The sequence below is a fragment of the Antechinus flavipes genome, chromosome 2 (genome assembly GCF_016432865.1).
Source record: "Antechinus flavipes isolate AdamAnt ecotype Samford, QLD, Australia chromosome 2, AdamAnt_v2, whole genome shotgun sequence".
Taxonomy (NCBI): Eukaryota; Metazoa; Chordata; class Mammalia; order Dasyuromorphia; family Dasyuridae; genus Antechinus; species Antechinus flavipes.
This window is the reverse complement of record NC_067399.1, coordinates 551,351,747-551,370,614: the sequence shown is the minus strand read 5'-3', so window position 1 is coordinate 551,370,614 and position 18,868 is coordinate 551,351,747. Positions and strand designations below refer to the sequence as shown.

At 34.9% G+C, this 18,868-nt stretch overlaps 1 protein-coding gene across 1 annotated transcript in view; it reads right to left on the bottom strand.

Moving 5' to 3' along the window:
• Positions 1–18,868, bottom strand: part of PCSK6 (proprotein convertase subtilisin/kexin type 6) — a 250,333-nt gene that overhangs the window by 137,546 nt on the left and 93,919 nt on the right. Inside the window, 2 exon segments of the mRNA XM_051980972.1 lie at positions 1,973–2,185; positions 9,522–9,694. Coding sequence (XP_051836932.1) covers positions 1,973–2,185; positions 9,522–9,694 — 386 coding nt within the window.

Here is an 18,868-nt window from a genome sequence, read left to right as displayed (position 1 = left end):
CCTTTGACCCAGAAATATACTACTAGATAATATTTCCAAAGATTATTAGGGGAAAAGGAAACAATTTTATATGTTCTAAAATGCTCAAAGCAGTTCTTGTTGTGGTGGCAAAGAACTGAAATTTGTGGGAATGCCTGCCAATTGCAGAATAGCTGAACAAGTTGACATATGATTGTGTAGAAATATGCTCAATGATTTTAGAAAAATATGGAAAGACTTGCACAAAATAATGAAGGGTGAAATGAGCAGAACCAAGAGAACACTGAATACAGTTACAGCAATAATTTTTAAGAAAAACTTTGAGCAAATAAATTATTTTGACTATTATAAATACCTAGATCATATGCATCCAGAAAATGAAATGATAAATAGAAGTATGTATAAGATGATTTTTTTGTGTGTGTGTATGTGTATATGTATGCATACATATTTGTGTTTAATGATAGCCATTTCTAAGATAGGGGAGTGAAGAAAAAAAAGTAAAAAAAAAGAAATTTACATGGTTACTTTAAAAAGGAATAGCAAATTGTACATAATAGATCTTTAGTTTCATGTGCAACTATTTTTAAAATTGATATATTATGGAAATGCTTGTTTATCCCATTAATTAAAAATTAAATGTTTAAAAAAAGAAGTGCATATTATATGCAATGTACTGTGCTAAGTGCTGGGGATATAAACAGAAAGTTAAGATAGCCTTAGTCCTAAAGTAGCTCTCACATTTTAATGACAGAAAAAGTATATAATGTTTCACCTGCAAATAAGATAAGAAGATCCTTTGATCCTAAGGGTGCAGTACCAAAGATGATGGCATTAATGATAAATAATGCCATTTCCACGGATAAAAACATATCTGTATGCAACATTGCCAAAGAATTTGATAACAAGAATTTCCTTTTCTAAGTCTTCAGCTGCACTGGCAGTAGATTCTGCAGAAGTTGCTAGGATAGGGAGTAGCTTCCCAAGATGATGCTTGAGGACACTGGGCTGGAACTATTGCTATTCCCAAGACTGCTGGATTCAGGGTACCAAATATTATTTCTCTGTTTAAGATAATTTGAAAATTGATTCCTAAGTTTCTCACATTTATGTTTCTCTAGAAAAAAATTCTTCTATATTTGTTAGGTGTAATTTTTTAAACTTTTCCCTCCTTTAATGACCTGCTACTTTTTCATGAGGAACAATAGGTACCAGAGGAACAGAATCTAATGATATTTGTCCCTATTCAAAAACATATGACAATAAAAATCCTATAAAGTCTGTTCTCTTTTGAATTGACTTGTTGCTTCTTTTGGTTTCCTGTACCAAGAGTACCAATATTCTTGGACTTATTTAATATACCTGAACTTCATGCTAAACTCTCTTTAGGATTGTTTCCTTCAACTGCTATATTTTGTGAAGTGATACCACTTTAGTCTTCCACTCTTCATAATGTTTTACACATAATCTAAACAGCAAAAATGTTGACTTTAGTTGCCACATTTTTCTGTTTTACAAGGAGATTGTGTTTTCTTGATGAAGTAGTTCTTCAATATTTTTGGCCTCCAGTTGTGACAATTGTTTTGCATAGGTCAAATTTCTCACAAAATGGTATCTGAATTGCTATCTTTACTTTTGTCCACTGTTTTTTTTTTTGTTTGTTTGTTTCCAGAATTGAAAGTTTATTTAAATTGGTTCATAATAATTATTTTTAGATTTTGGAAATCCTATGGATTTTATTGCAGTTTTGTATTAAAATCAAAAAGAAATGCCCAAGAAAGTAGGAATGAATCTATTTTCTTCTCTTCTTAATTCTATGATTTACCTTTAAGTTGAAATAGTTAATTCTGAGATGAAATGAAGTTGTTGCATTCTCCTCTGCCCATCTGACATAAAGTTTCAAATATTTTTTCCAATTAAGCTCAAGGTAGAAATTTTACAAATCATTTCAAAAGTTTTTTGAGTAAATTAGAAAGAATCACATACAACTTACAATTTTTCCTTCATAAAATGCTCCACTGCTGTAGGTTGTAGCCAGTGTAGAAGCACACTCCTCAAGATACCAAGGTTTATAACCATTCTCTGTGGTACTACTGACAGAAATAGTATATATGCTATTGGTGTAACCATCACAAGAGCAGTAGTCACCTTCTCTTCCTCCATTTCCTGAAGCCCAGACAAAGATGGAGCCTAAGCCTTGGCGACCCTAAAAATTAAAAATGGGGTAAATGAGAAAGATAAATTACTAAAAGGAGGCAATGAGACCATTACAAAATTTCTAATGGTGTTTTCTAATTAAAAAAATTAGAATTTCATATCCATTCTGATCTTCCTCTATATCCTACCTACCTAAATACAATATCAAAAGCATAAAGAAGATTTACATTTTGTATTCTAATGTAGTATTTTTGCTTGCAGTAATAGTTTCTGTAGAACAATGGAGAAATGTAATCATACTCTTGTAGATTCAAAGCAAGGATGTAAGTTTAAAAACATAATAGTATATTTTTAAAACGTACTGTATATGTAGTCTATGAAGGTTGTTGATTATATCTAAATTTAGTCCTTTAATTGGGGATTTAAATAGAGACAGAATTCTGATACCAGATTAACCTCAATAAATAACACAGTGTTGTCATTATTACTATGATGAACTTGGCGTCAGTAGGACCTGAGTCCAAATTCCCTCTCTAGTTATGTAACTGTGGGAAAGTCACCCTCTCTAAGCCTCAGTTTCCTCATCTGTAAAAATGAAAGGATTATATATAATGATCTTTAAAGTCTTTTCTAGCTTTAAGTCTAGGATCTTATTAAAAATACTTGAACATTTTAGGAAGAAAAATAACCTCTAAAAACAGAAAAATGGAAAAATTATTTAGAAATGGGAGATCTCTCTTTAAATTAAAAAAATGTTATTTTTCATGGGGGTCTGTATTGCTTCTTGATGACCTAATGAAAATAACATAATCAGACCAATTTGATGGTGGATTCAAAAAGTTAAACCCAGATATATTTAATGTATTTATATTAGGTTTTTCTTTCTTTTTTTTTTTTTTTTAGGTTTTCTTTTTTATACACAAAAACAATAAATGACATGTTACAGGCATGTTTTAATGCAAGGCTATTTAGATCACTTAGGATGTATCTATGCATTCAACTGTGTTGTCAAGCATTTTGATTATAAGAGAATGGGCAAACTAAGTGAGTTTGTCTGAAAAGAAATAATCAAATTTCTAAAAGAGCATTGAAATTCAGCCATAACTACCAGAACTACACTATCCATTTCCTCAAATTCTAAAACCTTGGCCAGTCCTTGCCATTCAGATAAGTTTTCCAGACCAAATGGCTAACCCCAACTGAATTGGGGTTAAAATATATGATAAAGAAGCATTTCTGTTCCTAATTTGGGCTAGCCCACTGTTAGGTTTGGAGACAGTTTTCAACCTCAAATCTAAAATCCTGCTTCTAATTTTAGGTTGATGTCATTTTAAGACCCTGCTCCTCATAGGAAATATCAAAATCACATTCAGAAAATTTGTCAACATCAGCCATGTAGGTCTTTCCATGCAGTAACTCACCAGCTAGTTATATTTATAGAGTGAATGGCTGTCAGATTATTTTATTTTTATCATTCTTTGTACTTTTTCCAGCAAAGAGAAATTAATAGAGAATAGAAGCAAAACTTATTTCATTCACATGTGCACTGTATATAATTATTCCATTATAAGGATTCCTTTCTAAATTTAAACATTGGGTTTGTCAGACTTGACTACAAAAATTAGCAAAGCCAAAACCTGAGTTGAAAGGCTATTACATTTATCTGATAAGTCAGCCTTTTGGAACAATGTATAGAATAGTCATGATGAGGTTGAATTTACCAATAACCATAGCTGGGACTTATATAGTACTTTAAGGTTTGCAAAATGCTTTTCGATGTTAACTCATTTGATATTTACAACAACCATGTGGAGTAGGTGCTATTATTATCTCATTTTTACAGATGAGGAAACTGAAGCTAAGCAAAATTTTATGATTTGCCTAAATCACTTGTTAAGAAATGTTTGAGGTAGAATTTAAACTTGGATCTTTCTGACTTTATAAAACAAATAAGATACATTTGTGCATACATATATCATATATATAATATTTAAGTACATATATATGCTATATATTTGAAGATGATATATATATCATCTTCAAAGAGTTGAGAACATCTCAAATCAGGCCATTCTCAATAACCCAAATCAAGAAATATTTCCTGCCTGTATTTTATATGACATTGAAGAATATTATCCCCCTCCCAATATACCTTCAACAAAGTGTCATTTTGATAAAGTGTGACATGCACCATTTTTATTACAATGGCAGCCAAAATGATCTAAACAGTTATATGCTCTGGCTAAATAGTCAAGACAACAACTGCTTATTAAACATCTACTATATGCCAGATAGTGTGCTAAGTACTTGAGATATAAACAAAGGCAAAAACAATCCTTGTCCTCAAAGAATTCACAGTGTAATGGGAAAAATAACATGCAAATAAGACATATGTAATATATATGTATATATATATTCATATGCATAATATGGTTATACATCTATATGTTAGCTCCAATTTACATTATAAATATGTAAATGTATCTTTAAATAGATATGTTTACATATCTATAAATCGATAAATAGTTGCATATTATGTATAATGTAAATTGGAGATGATTAACAGAAAAGGCAATAGTATTAAAGAGGATTGGGAAAGGTTTCTTGAAGAAAAAGAGATTTTAACTGAGACTTGAGGATTGTCATAGAAGTCAGAAAGCAAAGAAGAGGAGGAAGAGAAATAACATAGTTTGTCCTATTACACATTTAAATAGAAGTCTATTTACCAGTTTCTCAGTGTGTTTATTACCTGTTAACCTCACACATACCTAAAGCATGAAGAGTTAAGGTATGTATTTTCATGGGCCATAGCATGGGAAAATCGCTTATGGTAGAATATGAAGAGTTCACATGAAGTGTAAACCTTACCCTTGAACTTGAATATTCTATTCATTAAAGCCACAGCACTGATCTGTTCAAAGTATCCATTAGCTTTGTGCCTGTGATCAAAAGAGTTCATCCATGAACTCAAAAGCTATGCTGCCAAGATCTAGTAAACCCCTGCCATCTGTCAGCAGCTCTGGCAATGTGTGGCTTCTCACAGCAGAATGGCCAATCCATTCTTGTGATGTCACATTTTATTTTATGCCTAACAATGAATTTAAAAGACCTCCCACCCCCATCATCACCATCACTTCATACCAAAGAAGGAATTTATTAAAAAAAATAGGAGTGGGATGAGGAATGGATGGTGGTGTGGCTCAAGGTTCTTAAATTTGTAAGAGAATTTTCAATGGTTAGGTTAGAATGCTTCTGTTTAAGGGTCCCCATAGAGTATGTTTTGCTTCAGTTTAAAGGAACTTTAAAAATAACACTCTGTGGCTGGGTAAATTGTGGTATATGAATGTTATGGAATATTATTGTTCTGTAAGAAATGACCAGCAGGATGAATACAGAGAGGACTGGCGAGACTTACATGAACTGATGCTAAGTGAAATGAGCAGAACCAGGAGATCATTATACACTTCGACAACGATACTGTATGAGGATGTATTCTGATGGAAGTGGATTTCTTCGACAAAGAGACCTAACTGAGTTTCAATTGATAAATGATGGACAGAAGCAGCTACACCCAAAGAAAGAACACTAGGAAACGAATGTGAACTATCTGCATTTTTGTTTTTCTTCCCGGGTTATTTTTACCTTCTGAATCCAATTCTCCCTGTGCAACAAGAGAACTGTTCGGTTCTGCAAACATATACTGTATCTAGGATATACTGCAACATATCAAACATATATAGGACTGCTTGCCATCTAGAGGAGGGGGTGGAGGGGGGGGAAATCGGAACAGAAATGAGTGCAAGGGATAATGTTGTAAAAAAAATTACCTTGGCATGGATTCTGTCAATATAAAGTTATTATTAAATAAAATAAAATAAAATATTTTTCAAAAATCACATTCTCCAAACCTGTTATTTTACAGATGACAAAACTGAGGTCCAGAGGAGTTCAATATCTTGACCAAAGAATCATAACTAATTAGATGCAGAGAGCCAAGAACCATGGTCTCCTGTTGTCTGACTCCAAGGGCCAGTACTCTTTCTCGTAGATCCTAATCTCCTAGTAATTTTAATATTTCAGACATGTGTGACAAGCACTTTTGGGAGAAACTGCTTGTTTCCATTTGAAACTTCTCTATTTTTTTTAAATGATGGAAATACAATCTACCTAATTTTATTTTTTGGCCTTTGGTGGGGAAAGGGGAACAAAAATAATATATTATTCAAACTTCCTACCCATTCATCCATCCACTAAACACTTATAGAGTACCTAATATGTAAAAGGAGACGAGAACAAACATTCATTAAGTACCTACCCTATGCTAGGAACTATGCTAAGCATTATATAAATATTATAACAATCTGGGATGTGGGTGCAATTATTATCCCCCCCCTTTTTTATATGACCAAACTGTTATTTTGCTGTACAAAAAGAATCGAACTCTAAAATATTGTAATTAGCCTGTGAAGGAAATCCAAAATGCAGGCAGGCAAAAATATCGGGATTGGGAATTCAATGTAATGATTCTTAGTCATATCCCGGAGTTCTTTCGCTGGGTGTAGCTGGTTCAGTTCATTACTGCTCCATTGGAACTGATTTGGTTCATCTCATTGTTGAAATGGGCCACATCCATCAGAATTGATCATCATATAATATTGTTGTTGAAGTATATAATGATCTCCTGGCCCTGCTCGTTTCACTCAGCATCAGTTCATGTAAGTCTCCCCAAGCCTTTCTGAAATCATCCTGTTGGTCATTTCTTACTGAACAATTTATTATCCCCTTTTACATCTAAAGAAACTGAGGCAAACAGAGGTTAAGTGACTTCTCCAGTATTATACAACTAGCAAAGTGTCTGAAGATCTTCTGTCCAGGCCCAGAGCCCTATGTAATTTGCTTCTTAGTTGCCTCAACTATGTACAGGTACAGTGATGAAAACAATATTAGATGACATGAAGTAAATGAATGATTCAAGTCCAAAACACTTCTGCCTTAACTATTTTGATGTTTAAGGTAAAAGGATATGCATGTTGTTGCTTTTATTTTTAATGTTTGCATAGACCTAATGTGGAATTTATCTAATATTAGAGTTCATAGTATTAGCAATTTCTCGAAACAAGAAAGAATGACTTTCCTTAAAGCCTTACAACATCATATACTTATTTCTATACACATGACAGTAGGAAATTAAAACATTAAAAGCAACACTTTCTACCTAGGAAATGGAGCCACACACTGTGAAGATTAATCTAAGCTTTATTTTAAGATTGTTTAATTCCTCTTTACCAAGAAACATTTGATGCAAATAGGCTCATAGATTTCCAGGCATGTTGAATGAAAGGCTACAATGTTTTCTTACAATGACTTCTATACATTTCCTGGTGAACTTTTTATTAAGCTGCTGATTTTGAAAAATTGAAATGCTATCTATTGCTGCAGTTGTGAAGTTATATAGGCATGAATCTGGTTTCCCTTATTTTTTTTCTCTCTACACATTTAATCTCACAAAAATATAAGTGTACTCTACAGAAAGATTATCCAGAGTCATATACATAGGTAGTAAGAACTAAATTCCCAATTTTAGTCAGTCTCTCTCAAAGGTCAAGCTTCAGAATAGAAGCAGAACAGTGACTAAAGGATGCTTTATATATGACTCAGATCAGTAAAAATGTTTGAATTTAACATTTAAGTACCTACTATGTGCAAAGGACTCTGTGAAGAATTCAAATGGAATCATATGACTTTGAAATTCAAAATAATATTAGCGATCATCTAGTCTGAATTCATTTAATAAATGAGGAAACTAGGGCAGACAGAGATTAAGAGCTTATATGAATCTGAAGTGAGATTTGAATTTGAGTCTTCTTGATTGCAGGTCTGGCCCTTTATCCACTGATTCACTTAGTTACTTGATGGTCGTAGTACATCTGCCAGATCTGAAGAGCCTTTGATTCCACATAGGTAGGCCTTTTATGCCCATAAGGGAGCAGCCCTTATCAACGCAGCCTGAGCCCACCAAGAAGCTTCATAAAAGGTACCTGGCTTGAGTGTCAATTCCTTGGGTACTCTGGGAGATACTGATCCCATTACACATAGTTACCTAATGGTAGAACTGGAATTAGAAACAAGACATCCTGACTTCTAGTTAATATACTTTTTACTACATAAGGCTACTACCTCTCATGTCTAACTAGAAGAAATGAGGGGTATTTAGAAGCTTTAAAAGCTGAAATAAGAATTTTTAAAAGGAGACAAATCTGGGAAATGAAATTGAGTTTTTATTCCTGTAATATTTTACTTTGCTTCTTTTCAAAATAGCTTAATGGAAATAAATACTAAAGTCCTCTAAGTACTTTATAAGTCCCAAAGTAGTTGTGATCCATAGCACAAGGCAAGAAGCAGGAGAATGTAAGACTTGAAGGCAAAACCTATTATATTCATCTTTATATGTCCCAATCTTCAGCTTTTTCCACAGTAGGCATTTAATAAATATTTGCTGAATTGAATTCACAGCCCTCAGATTGCTAAGAATGCAGCCTGACTTTCTGAAACCCTGATGTAGTGAATGTAACTACCTACTTCAGAAATCCTAAATATTATTTTACTGTAAAGGGGAATTAGAAAGGAATCAAGCCCAAGAATATCCTTTTTTTAAACCAATGAGGAAACAAAGCTAGAAAGGTAAGATTCTTGCTCAAGGTTATATAAGTAGATGACAATTCCATGTCCAATTCCTTCACGATCCCTTTTGGGATTTTCTTGGCAAAGATATGGAAATGGTTTACCCTTTCTTTCTCCAACTAATTTTAAAGATGAGAAAACTACAGCAAATACTTAAGGGACTTTCCCAGAGTCACACAGTTAGTAAGTGTTTAAGGCCAGATTTACACTAAAGTTTTCTGGGCTCAGAGCACAATCCACGAATCACCTAAATGTAGTAATTAGCAGAGGTTAGAAAGGAATTCAGGTCTTCTGATTCCAAAGCTGGCAGTTTTTCACTATATTATGTTGTATCTCTATTATAAAGAATGTCCATTATAAATTATGATTTCCTACTGATGATGAAGTCACTAATTGAAAATACCATATTGCTGTTTTCCATTAGGCCTAATTAGAAGAGATTGTGTATGAGTGAGTTTTTCAGAGTAGACCCACAAAACCCAAAGTTGCTCATTTTACTCTAAATCTGTAGCCTGAATTTAGAGTCCCTCTGCCTGAACTTCTGGGTGGCTATTTTGTAATACCACAATTACACACCTGCTTGCACATCCATACAATATGGCAGTCAAACTTAATGGGGTTATTTACACTGGAGACATTTAAATCTAAACAAAATGAAATACCATCAACAGGAGAGCTATTCTCCAGCATACTGTTACCCACACCTTTTTAATGCCGTACTCAAAAGCTTGCTTGGCCAAGCGGCCAGGACCGTCCACCGTCTTCCCATCATCATCTGGCCCCCAGCTCGCACTGTAAATGTCAATGTAATTGGGTCTGATGCCAAGTGACTTCGCTTCCACAACATCTGTTACATCGCCATCTAACATACGAATGCCTAAAAGCACAAAACAACATTAGAAGTTAGTGCTTCATGGCTTTTATGAAAGTGCAGTGATTACAATCAAAGGCCTTTGTGAACCATTGCAGCAAACAGAAAGGCTTACAAAGTCCCAAACAGCTTAAAACAATGACACTGTGTGTACCCTAATGAGTTCCCTACAATGAATTTTTTTTCAAAGTTATTTTGGAAACCTTTTTTCCTTCTCTGCCCTGGTAGATTTGTTCCTAAATGTGAAAGAATTAAAATGACACTTCAGGCCACACTGCAAAGTGTTTCTAATATGAGAAAGAAATAAATGAAGCAAAACAACTTGAAAATTTGTAAGTTGGACCTTCCCACACACACAAAAATATTCATTCTGATCTGCTGATCACATTTTGTCTTCTTCCCCTCCAAATCACAATTCCTATGTCTACAAATGGTGCTTTGATCTTTCAATTACCTCAACTAACATCAATTCTCTAACCATTCCCCCATTTTAAATTCATGATTAAGTCATTAGTTTTTAAATCTGTAAAATATTAAGCCATCTCCTCAATGTCCTGGCAGCAGGTCTATCACAGAGGGTTCAAAAGGTTATCCACCATCTCACTTATATTAATGTACCTGACTGGTACAGTAACTGGCAGACTGGACTTGGAAGACCTGAATATAAATCCTCCCTCCTAGCTGTGTGAATCTGAGCAAACATCAGTTTCCTCATCTGTAAAATGGATCAAATGGGATAAAATGTCAAGTCCTTTACCAACTTAAGATTCTACATAATTGCTAATTATCATCATCATCATTATTAGCCATTTTTTGACTAGGCTGAGTTACCAGCATCAAACCTGTTAGGTAAGGTGGTTGTCTCTGTAAGATAAGCCAAAGATGATGTCCCCATGCCTGTCCTATTCCACGGTTGCCTATTTGCTCCATTCATCATTGAAATAGAAAATAATGCCTTTTTTTGGAGCTAAATCAGTAAATCCCTACATTCAATCAACAAATCTGCCATTTATTAAGCACCTACTATCAAATTAATCAACAAGCCTTATTAAAAGATTACTTTATGCTATATCATTAGGAATACAAAGGTTAAAAAAAGGAACTTCCTTAAAAAAGCTTGTATTTATCAGAGAAGAACAACTTAAATGTATCTTTATAAGCAAATACCAAACATATATAAGGTAAATGCAGAATAATCCAGGGAGGAGATACTAGGAGCTAAAAGGCAGGCTCAGGGAAGACTTCATCTACGAGGGGCTAGGCTTTGAAAGAAATAGGGATGTGAAGATGTAGTATTGTGACAGGGATTCTCTTCTAAAGATGGTGAGGGGACTAGAAGTACAGCCTGTGCAAAGGCCCAGAAATAGAAGAGATATTGTTATATATAAGGAAAAAAAATAGGCCCGTTTGGTCAAAGAATGCCACTGAAGTTTCTTGTGTAGGGTAGTAACATGGTTAAGCTCTTCCTCTAGGAATATCATTCTGGCAGCTGAATGGAGACTGGAATGGAAAGAAGAGAACTGAGTCTAGGAAAACAATTAGGAAGCTATTATAATAGTTCAAACTAGAAATGAGTGGATGTGGTAGAGGAAGGAGGGAACAGATGCAAAAGATGCTGGGGAGGTAGAATCAATAGAATGCTGACTGGATGCTGGGGTAAGAATAAAGAATGAATTATGACTTCCAGGTTGTGAAGCTTGGGGACTAAATAGATAGATAGGGAAGTTAGAAAGAGGAGTGAGTTTGGAAATTTTTTTAAAGTGAGTTCTTTTTTGGACATACTGACATCCAACTCCAATGGGAAGTTAGTGATGGGAAATTAGAGTTTAGGCAAATGGAATTAAGTGGATCTATAAGATAAATATAGTAACATAAAGATAATAACTGAACTCACGAAGTCACTGAAAACAAGGGCATAGAAAAGGATGAGAAGGTCCAGAGCAGAAAAACTGTCTACACGGTAGGACATATATGATGATGATCCAACAAAGAAAACTGAGAAGGATTGGTTAGACACTGAAAAAAATCAGGAAATAATTAAGAAAGAATAGTTATGAAAATCCTGAAAGGAAAGAATATCCAGGTGAAGAGAATAGGCAACATCATCGAATGCAGCAAAGAACTCAAGAAGGCTGAGGATTGAGGACAAAGAAAATTAGTAACTTTGGAGTGAGCAGTTTTAATTCAGTGAGAAGGACAGAAGCCAGACTTTAAGTAGAAAAGGAATAAGAGGAGAGTTAGTGGAGACAAGGAGCATAGATAACTTTTTCTAGTAGTTTGACTATGAAAGGAAATAGAGAGAAAAGAATAAAACCTGGGTAATGAAGGTAAGGGAGAGATTTTTGTTGTTGCTGCAGTGGTTTTTAAATGATGGGGGAGTCCTAAATTTGCATGTAGTAACAAAGATGAGGAGAAATTAGAGAAAGCAATTGGGAAAAGAGAGATTAGGTTCTTGGGGAAGGTATATGAATGTGTTGGAAAAGACAGAAAGGGATAGGATCAAAGGAACATGTTGTCCTTGATCAAGAGAAGGGCCACCTCTTCTGCAGATTAAAAGAGCAAACAAGGGGTTTTGAGATGTTAAAAGGGAAGAAGTTCCTGGTAAATAGCTTCTATTTTCTCAGTCAAGTATAAAGCAAAGTTTTCTGCTGAGAGTGAGGTGGGGCAGGCAGATAGATGAATAAATATTTTTCCTGCCTCTAAAATCCAATAGATTGACCATCTCAGCAACCTGGATACCTCAGCCAGGTGTCCTGGTGTACATCATTAACACACTTAGTTCAGAACTGAGATTATGGATTCTTCCATAAAAAGAAAATTTAAATTTTAACCCTATATTAGAAATAATGAACAAATATAAATGTTTTTAAAAGAATTTAGAATAGAAGGATATTAGTGAGGCAGGCATATATGTACTATCACCAGAAAAAAGAAAAGAATGCATGAGAGACAGTATACCAGTATAGAACAATGAATCTGACATCAGAAGACCAGATTTAAATCCCAACTTTGTAGACCATTTATCTATGCAATCTTGGTCAAGCTACTTGGCTTATTTAGACCTCAATTTCTGTATTCTAATGATTTCTGAGTTTCCTTTCTAGTCTTAAATCCCCTCTGAATCACAAGAACCTCGATTCAGCTCTCACCAACTAATGGTCTCCAAACTTCTTGAACCAAATTTCTTTACGAGTTTAACATTTTTTTGAGCAGATATCCCAAATATTTTTATATTTACTTATTTATAAATTATATGCAATTAATACTGAACTAATAATTGTGTATATTATAAAACTCCCATGTATAAAATATGGAAATGAAAAAGGATGAAACCTATGTGAAATAATATTTAATTGAATAGGTAGAATCAATAGATAGTTCTTGGAGTTTATTGTTAAGGGGAGTCACATGGTCAGACTTATACTTCTGGAAAATAACTTTGGAAGATGGATTGACATAAGGAGAGATAAGACAGGGAGACTAATTGGGAAGCCATTGAAAAAGCCTAAACAAGAGCTCTTTAGGTCCAGATTTAGGGTGGTAGCTATATATTGAGGAAAAAAAAGAAAAGGGGCTAAAAATCTGCTTTCAGTAAGTACAAGATTCAACAACTGATTGGATATGTACAGTGAAGGAGAGCCAGGAATCAAAGATGGTGCTATGATGGAAGACCTGGGTAACAGAAATAGGAAAGTGCAGAAGAGAGTTGGATTGGGGGAAGGGAAAATGATGCAATGAGATCAGTAATTCAAATTGCAATTCTTTTATATAGGCTTGTTCTATAGGACCTCATTGAATCCCATCCAAAATAAAAGATGGGGTAAAATTCTTCCCTTACTACCCTACAGTGCAGAGCCTGTCCTCCAAAGGCATGATATAAGTAATTTAAGGAACAGGCAATGCAGATATGCTGAAGATATGTGGGGTTGGGGTGGGGGAGTGGTGGGGATTTTTCCAATAATACTGCATGATTTTTGCTCTGAGCAGTGCTTAAGTTATAATTGCATTGACAGGGCAAAGTTGGGTTCAAAATGGGGGGGTTGTGAAAGTTTACACAGTGGCAATGGGAGGGAGAAGGGCAGGAAAAGAATGGAGATATGTTGAGGAAAAAGGATAAGTATGAATTTGTTGGAGATAAGTCCCACAAATAATGATAGGGGAAAGATGGGTATGACCAACCTTCCAACCTTCCCATTGGTTGGTTCCCATACTCCTTGAAAGGTTATGTCCCAGAAGCAGCTACACCAAAGTAAGAACACTGGGAAATGAATATAAACTGCTTGCATTTTTGTTTTTCTTCCTGGGTTATTTTTACTTTCTGAATTCAATTCTTCCTGTGAAATAAGAGAACTGTTCAGTTCTGCACACATATATTGTATCTAGGATATACTGTGACATATTTAACATGTATAGGACTGCTTGCTATCTGGGGGAGGAGGGGAAGAGAGGGAGGGGAAAAGTCAGAACAGGAGTGCAAGAGATAATGTTGTAAAAAATTACCCAGGCATGGGTTCTATCAATAAAAAGTTATAATTAAAAAAAAAAGGTTATGTCCTCAGTAAGAGCTAACACAGTCACTACTTTGAAGATCATTCCCTAGAGAATATAGTTAGCTTTCTCCAATAAGCAAGTTTCTGAGAAATTATCTGTTAATTAAATCCTATTTTCTCATCGACTTAAATTATAATTCTAGAGATGCTCCATCTTCATTTCTGATTGATATTCAATTGGCTATAGTCCCTAACACATTAGTTTATACATCCATCAGCCCTCTAGCCACTCTGTCAAGTTGTAGTTAATGATTTGTAAAAGAACATTTAAATGGATTCTGTGTAGAAGATACTTGCTATTTAAAGAATTCCCTAAATTCACTTTATAAAAAGAAAAAAGAACTCCCTAAACTTATCAACTTTGGAAATTCACATTTTCCTAGGTATTTCTTAAATGGAGCATGCTATAATGCTTCAGAAACATATCTATAACTTTTTGTACTAGGTTCTTCCAGTCAGTGAGGTGAATGACAGCATCTAAGGGGTCCAAGGAGATCAGTAAAACATGGTTCAGAGTGGCTGAAACATAAGTATATCCAGACACCAGCCATAGGTCTCAATTCCTGAGTTCTCTGAGTGAAAAATTCAAATGGATGGCAGTGTTACTTAAAATGAATTTGAGGAAAAAACTATAGCAAAATAATACCCAAGGCCAAGGACAGGGAGATATCATAAGTTCAACAACAGTGCCATAGGCCATTGGAAAGGTGTCAGCTAAATTGCTCATGACTTGTGATTGAGGAGCAAGCTAAACCCATTAGAAGAATAATCTTTTTATAGCTTGGAGGCCTTGAAAGAAAAGAAACAGGGCAAATAAATTTAACTTCAGGATCATCATTTTTCTTCCCAATACCCAGACATTTCCCAACCATTTGGGGAACTGATTTCAGACTCCTACTACCTTGAGCATCTGGGCTCAGATGGTTAGTCAGCTAGTCTATTAAAAGTTAATTTCATTTTTCAGATTATTAACATGATAGTGACATAAATGATACTGCTTCCTCAGTCATCTGCTCCACAGGAAACCTCCATCAGCTCTGGAAGGAAAGTCCTGTCTACTCTTATTTGCATTAAATCCTACTCCATGATAAGGGGCAGTTCACATAGCTCTAAGAAAAGAACTCATTTGGAAAAAGAAAGCTTGGTCCAAGATCTGATTTAGGTATGATGATAGGTCAATTGAAAGTTTGGACAATAACCACATCTGAGGAGCTGGAAAGGAGGCTGGAAAGGAGGCTGGAAAGGAGTTCAAAGCATCATCTTGAAATCCAAGTAAGTAGGCACTCAGATAGGTCACAAAGACTGCATTTTGGAAGAAAGTAGTAGGTGTTGCTAAGATGGCAAGTTCACTCCTATGACTTCTTTGCCTGAGATAATATTCTTATATAAGGTCAGACAACTGTGCAACATTGCTGTGGGTCCAGAAACTTTTTATATCAATTGCAATGTTCTTGATATTTGCATTTTTTTTCTCACACACATAGAATAGGGGTTGCCATATTATCCAATTGGGTTCATCAGATCATTAGACAGGCTCATAGATTTAGAGATGAAAAAGACTTTAGAGACCATTGAATCCAATTTCCTCTTTCTAAAAAAGGGAATAATAATAATGGCATTTATATATCTCTTTCAAGTTTGTAAAGAATGTTACGAATGTTATCTCATTTCATCCTAACAACAAAGCTGTGAAGTATTGTCGTTCATTCGTTTCAATTGTGTCCAACTCTTTATGACTCCATTTTGGATTTTCTTGGCAGAAATATTGGAATACTTTACCATTTCTTTCTCCAACTCATTTTACAGATGAGAAAATTGAGGTTAAGTAATGTGGCCCAGTCACACATCTAGTAAGTGTCTAAAGTCAGATTTGAATTCAGGAACATGAATCTTTCTGCCTCCAGGTCTGGCTTTCTATCCACTGACCCACCTAGCTACCTCCATCTGCATTTTACAGTTAAGGAAATTGCGGCACAGAGAAGTGAAGTGACCTGTCCAATTTTACACAGCTACTAAGTATCTGATGTACAATTAAAGTCGGGTCTTTTGGATTTTAAATTCAGTGCTCCTAACCACCTAGGCCTGGAAGGGGATAATTGTGAATACCTTACCCCATCCATCCTATCTTATCTTTTCTTTGAAATAAATCCATTCTGAGTTGAGAAAATTCTAGAGTTAATCTGGATTCCACATTAATCTGTAATATTAAATACTAAAATTCACTAAATCCTCCTTTTATGGAACTACCAAAAAACAACTGCTATTCACATGGTTCCCACAAAGGCTGTACCCATGTAACACCAAATCTATCTTAGATTATATGGCTCCAAAACTAGTACAACCATTAAACAGAATATTACAAATCTACTGTTCTCATATGTAGCCTGTCAAAGCAAAAATTTCAGAACAGGAGCTTACATATAGACCAGTCAGCTAATCTATAGATCACTCAGATCTAATTCTCAATTGCCTATTATAAAGAGCCACCTTGATGATTTTAAGACCTCTATGCCTATAAACCATGCATTTTTCTTATAATACATTTTAGAGCAGGAATAAATAGCTTTCAAGAAACATCTAAAATATATAAAAATAAAAGACTGAGGCAATTTACTGATATCTGCCTCTAATCATTATCTTTAAAAGTCTGATGCACCCTAAAGCATAATTTATTTGAACTTTAATGAAGCATATATTCTCACAAACAACACTGACAAGCTGCCTAAAGAAAAGATAGATATTTTCAGAGCAAACCTGCTGTTCCCCTATTAGTCATTTATGTTCAAAATGATCAGGAAGTGACTAATGGAAGAAAAACAATAATCACTTCTTTAATGAAAGACAGTTTTTTGTACATTTTAAGTACAAAAATAATTTGGGCAAATCATTTTGATTGCACATTGACTTGAAGTTGTTGCCTTGATGGAAGATTCTTTTCGAGATGATAAGTGTAGAGCTTACCAGAATGGTATGGTCACTATAATTCAAAAGTGAAATCCTAGAGATGCTTTTTGTGGGGCAAAACCATAGCCATTACATGTGGAAGATGGCACTTCAGAGCAATTTAGTGCTTTGTGTCTCTGGCTGATTGCACTGAGGAAACCTAGGATGGTATTCTCTCTCAACAAGACATCATATTCATGATCCTCTTCATGATCCAAGAAAGAATGATCATGTCTCACTTTATGTAAAAGGAGCACATAATTTAGAGCTAGAGGGAACTTTAATAATCATTTCATTCATATTGTGCATTTCACAATTGGAGAAACTGAAATTGTTACTTCATCTTAATAATTTATCATTCGGGTAAGTTCAAAGTTTCATACAATGGGTTCACATGAAATAGGGTACACCTGTCATGCTATTGTTTTCATTCTGAATGACTCTCTATGACTCCATTTGGGGCTTTCTTGTCAAAGGTACTGAAATGGTTTGCCATGTCCCTCTTTAGCTCACTTTACAAATGGGGAAACTGAGGCAAACAGGGTTAAGTGACTTGCCTGAAGTAACACAGTTAATCTCTCAGGTTGGGATTGAAACCAGGGATCAATCTGCCTGGCACTCTATCCATTGCACCACCTAGTCTACTAAGCAGCATTCAGGATCACAGAATTTCTGAAGGAACCTCAGAGACCATCTAAATCAGGTATCTACCTTTTGCCCTCCTGTTCACTGGTGATAAACAGGAGCCCAAAGAGGTAAGTTCCAATGTTATAATTGGGGGTAAGTGGCAGAGATGAGGTTTGAATACAGATTTCAAGACAGGTAGCTGGATGGCACCTTGGACAGGACACTGCTCCTCAGTTAGGAAGACATGAGTTCAAATAAAGCCTCAGACACTTACTAGATGTGTGATTCTGGACAAGTCACTTAATCCTACTTACCTCCGTTTCCTCATCTGTCAAATGAACTGGAAAAGGAAATGATAAACTACTCTAGTTTCTGGCCAAGAAAATCCCAAATGGGGTTATGAAAGAGTCAGAAATGACTAAGATGACTAAACAAAAGTTCCAAATCAGTTAATCAATAAGTAAACATTTATTAAGCACTTTTTATGTGCCATGAATATAAGAGAGAGAGTGAGAGTGAGAGAGAGAGAGAGAGAGAGAGAGAGAGAGAGAGAGAAACACACCAGTTACTGACTTCAAGGAGTTTATATGTAAATCTAGTGCTCTCACATGACAATTACTTTTTTGTTTCCTGAAAACTTTCTGGGAAATTAAAGTTCAAAAACAATAAAAAGGAAGAAAGAGGGAAGCCAAAGATTTTCCTTTAATAAGAGCTTGAAAGTATAGACAGTAAAGAATTTGAGGGAAGGGGGGAAAAAGCCAGATCTACTTTTTTGTTTACTGAGTTGTAATGTATTTTGCCGACAGCCAGGGAAAAGCAATGCAAGAGCAATGAATAGCGGCAAATAAAATTAGATTGTCGCTTTTGGAGTGTGACAAATAGGCCTTCTCCAACAACTTTTGCTCATTAATCCCAAGTTTATTTTAGTAAATCCTCTGAGAATCACTCTTCAGTGAAAACTACAGTAGTTTCTGCTTATGATCAGTAGCTCTACGTAAAGTGAGATTTGTTTTTTTTTTTCTTATGAAGTTGCTTAGAAACGTTACAAATCTAAAGATTT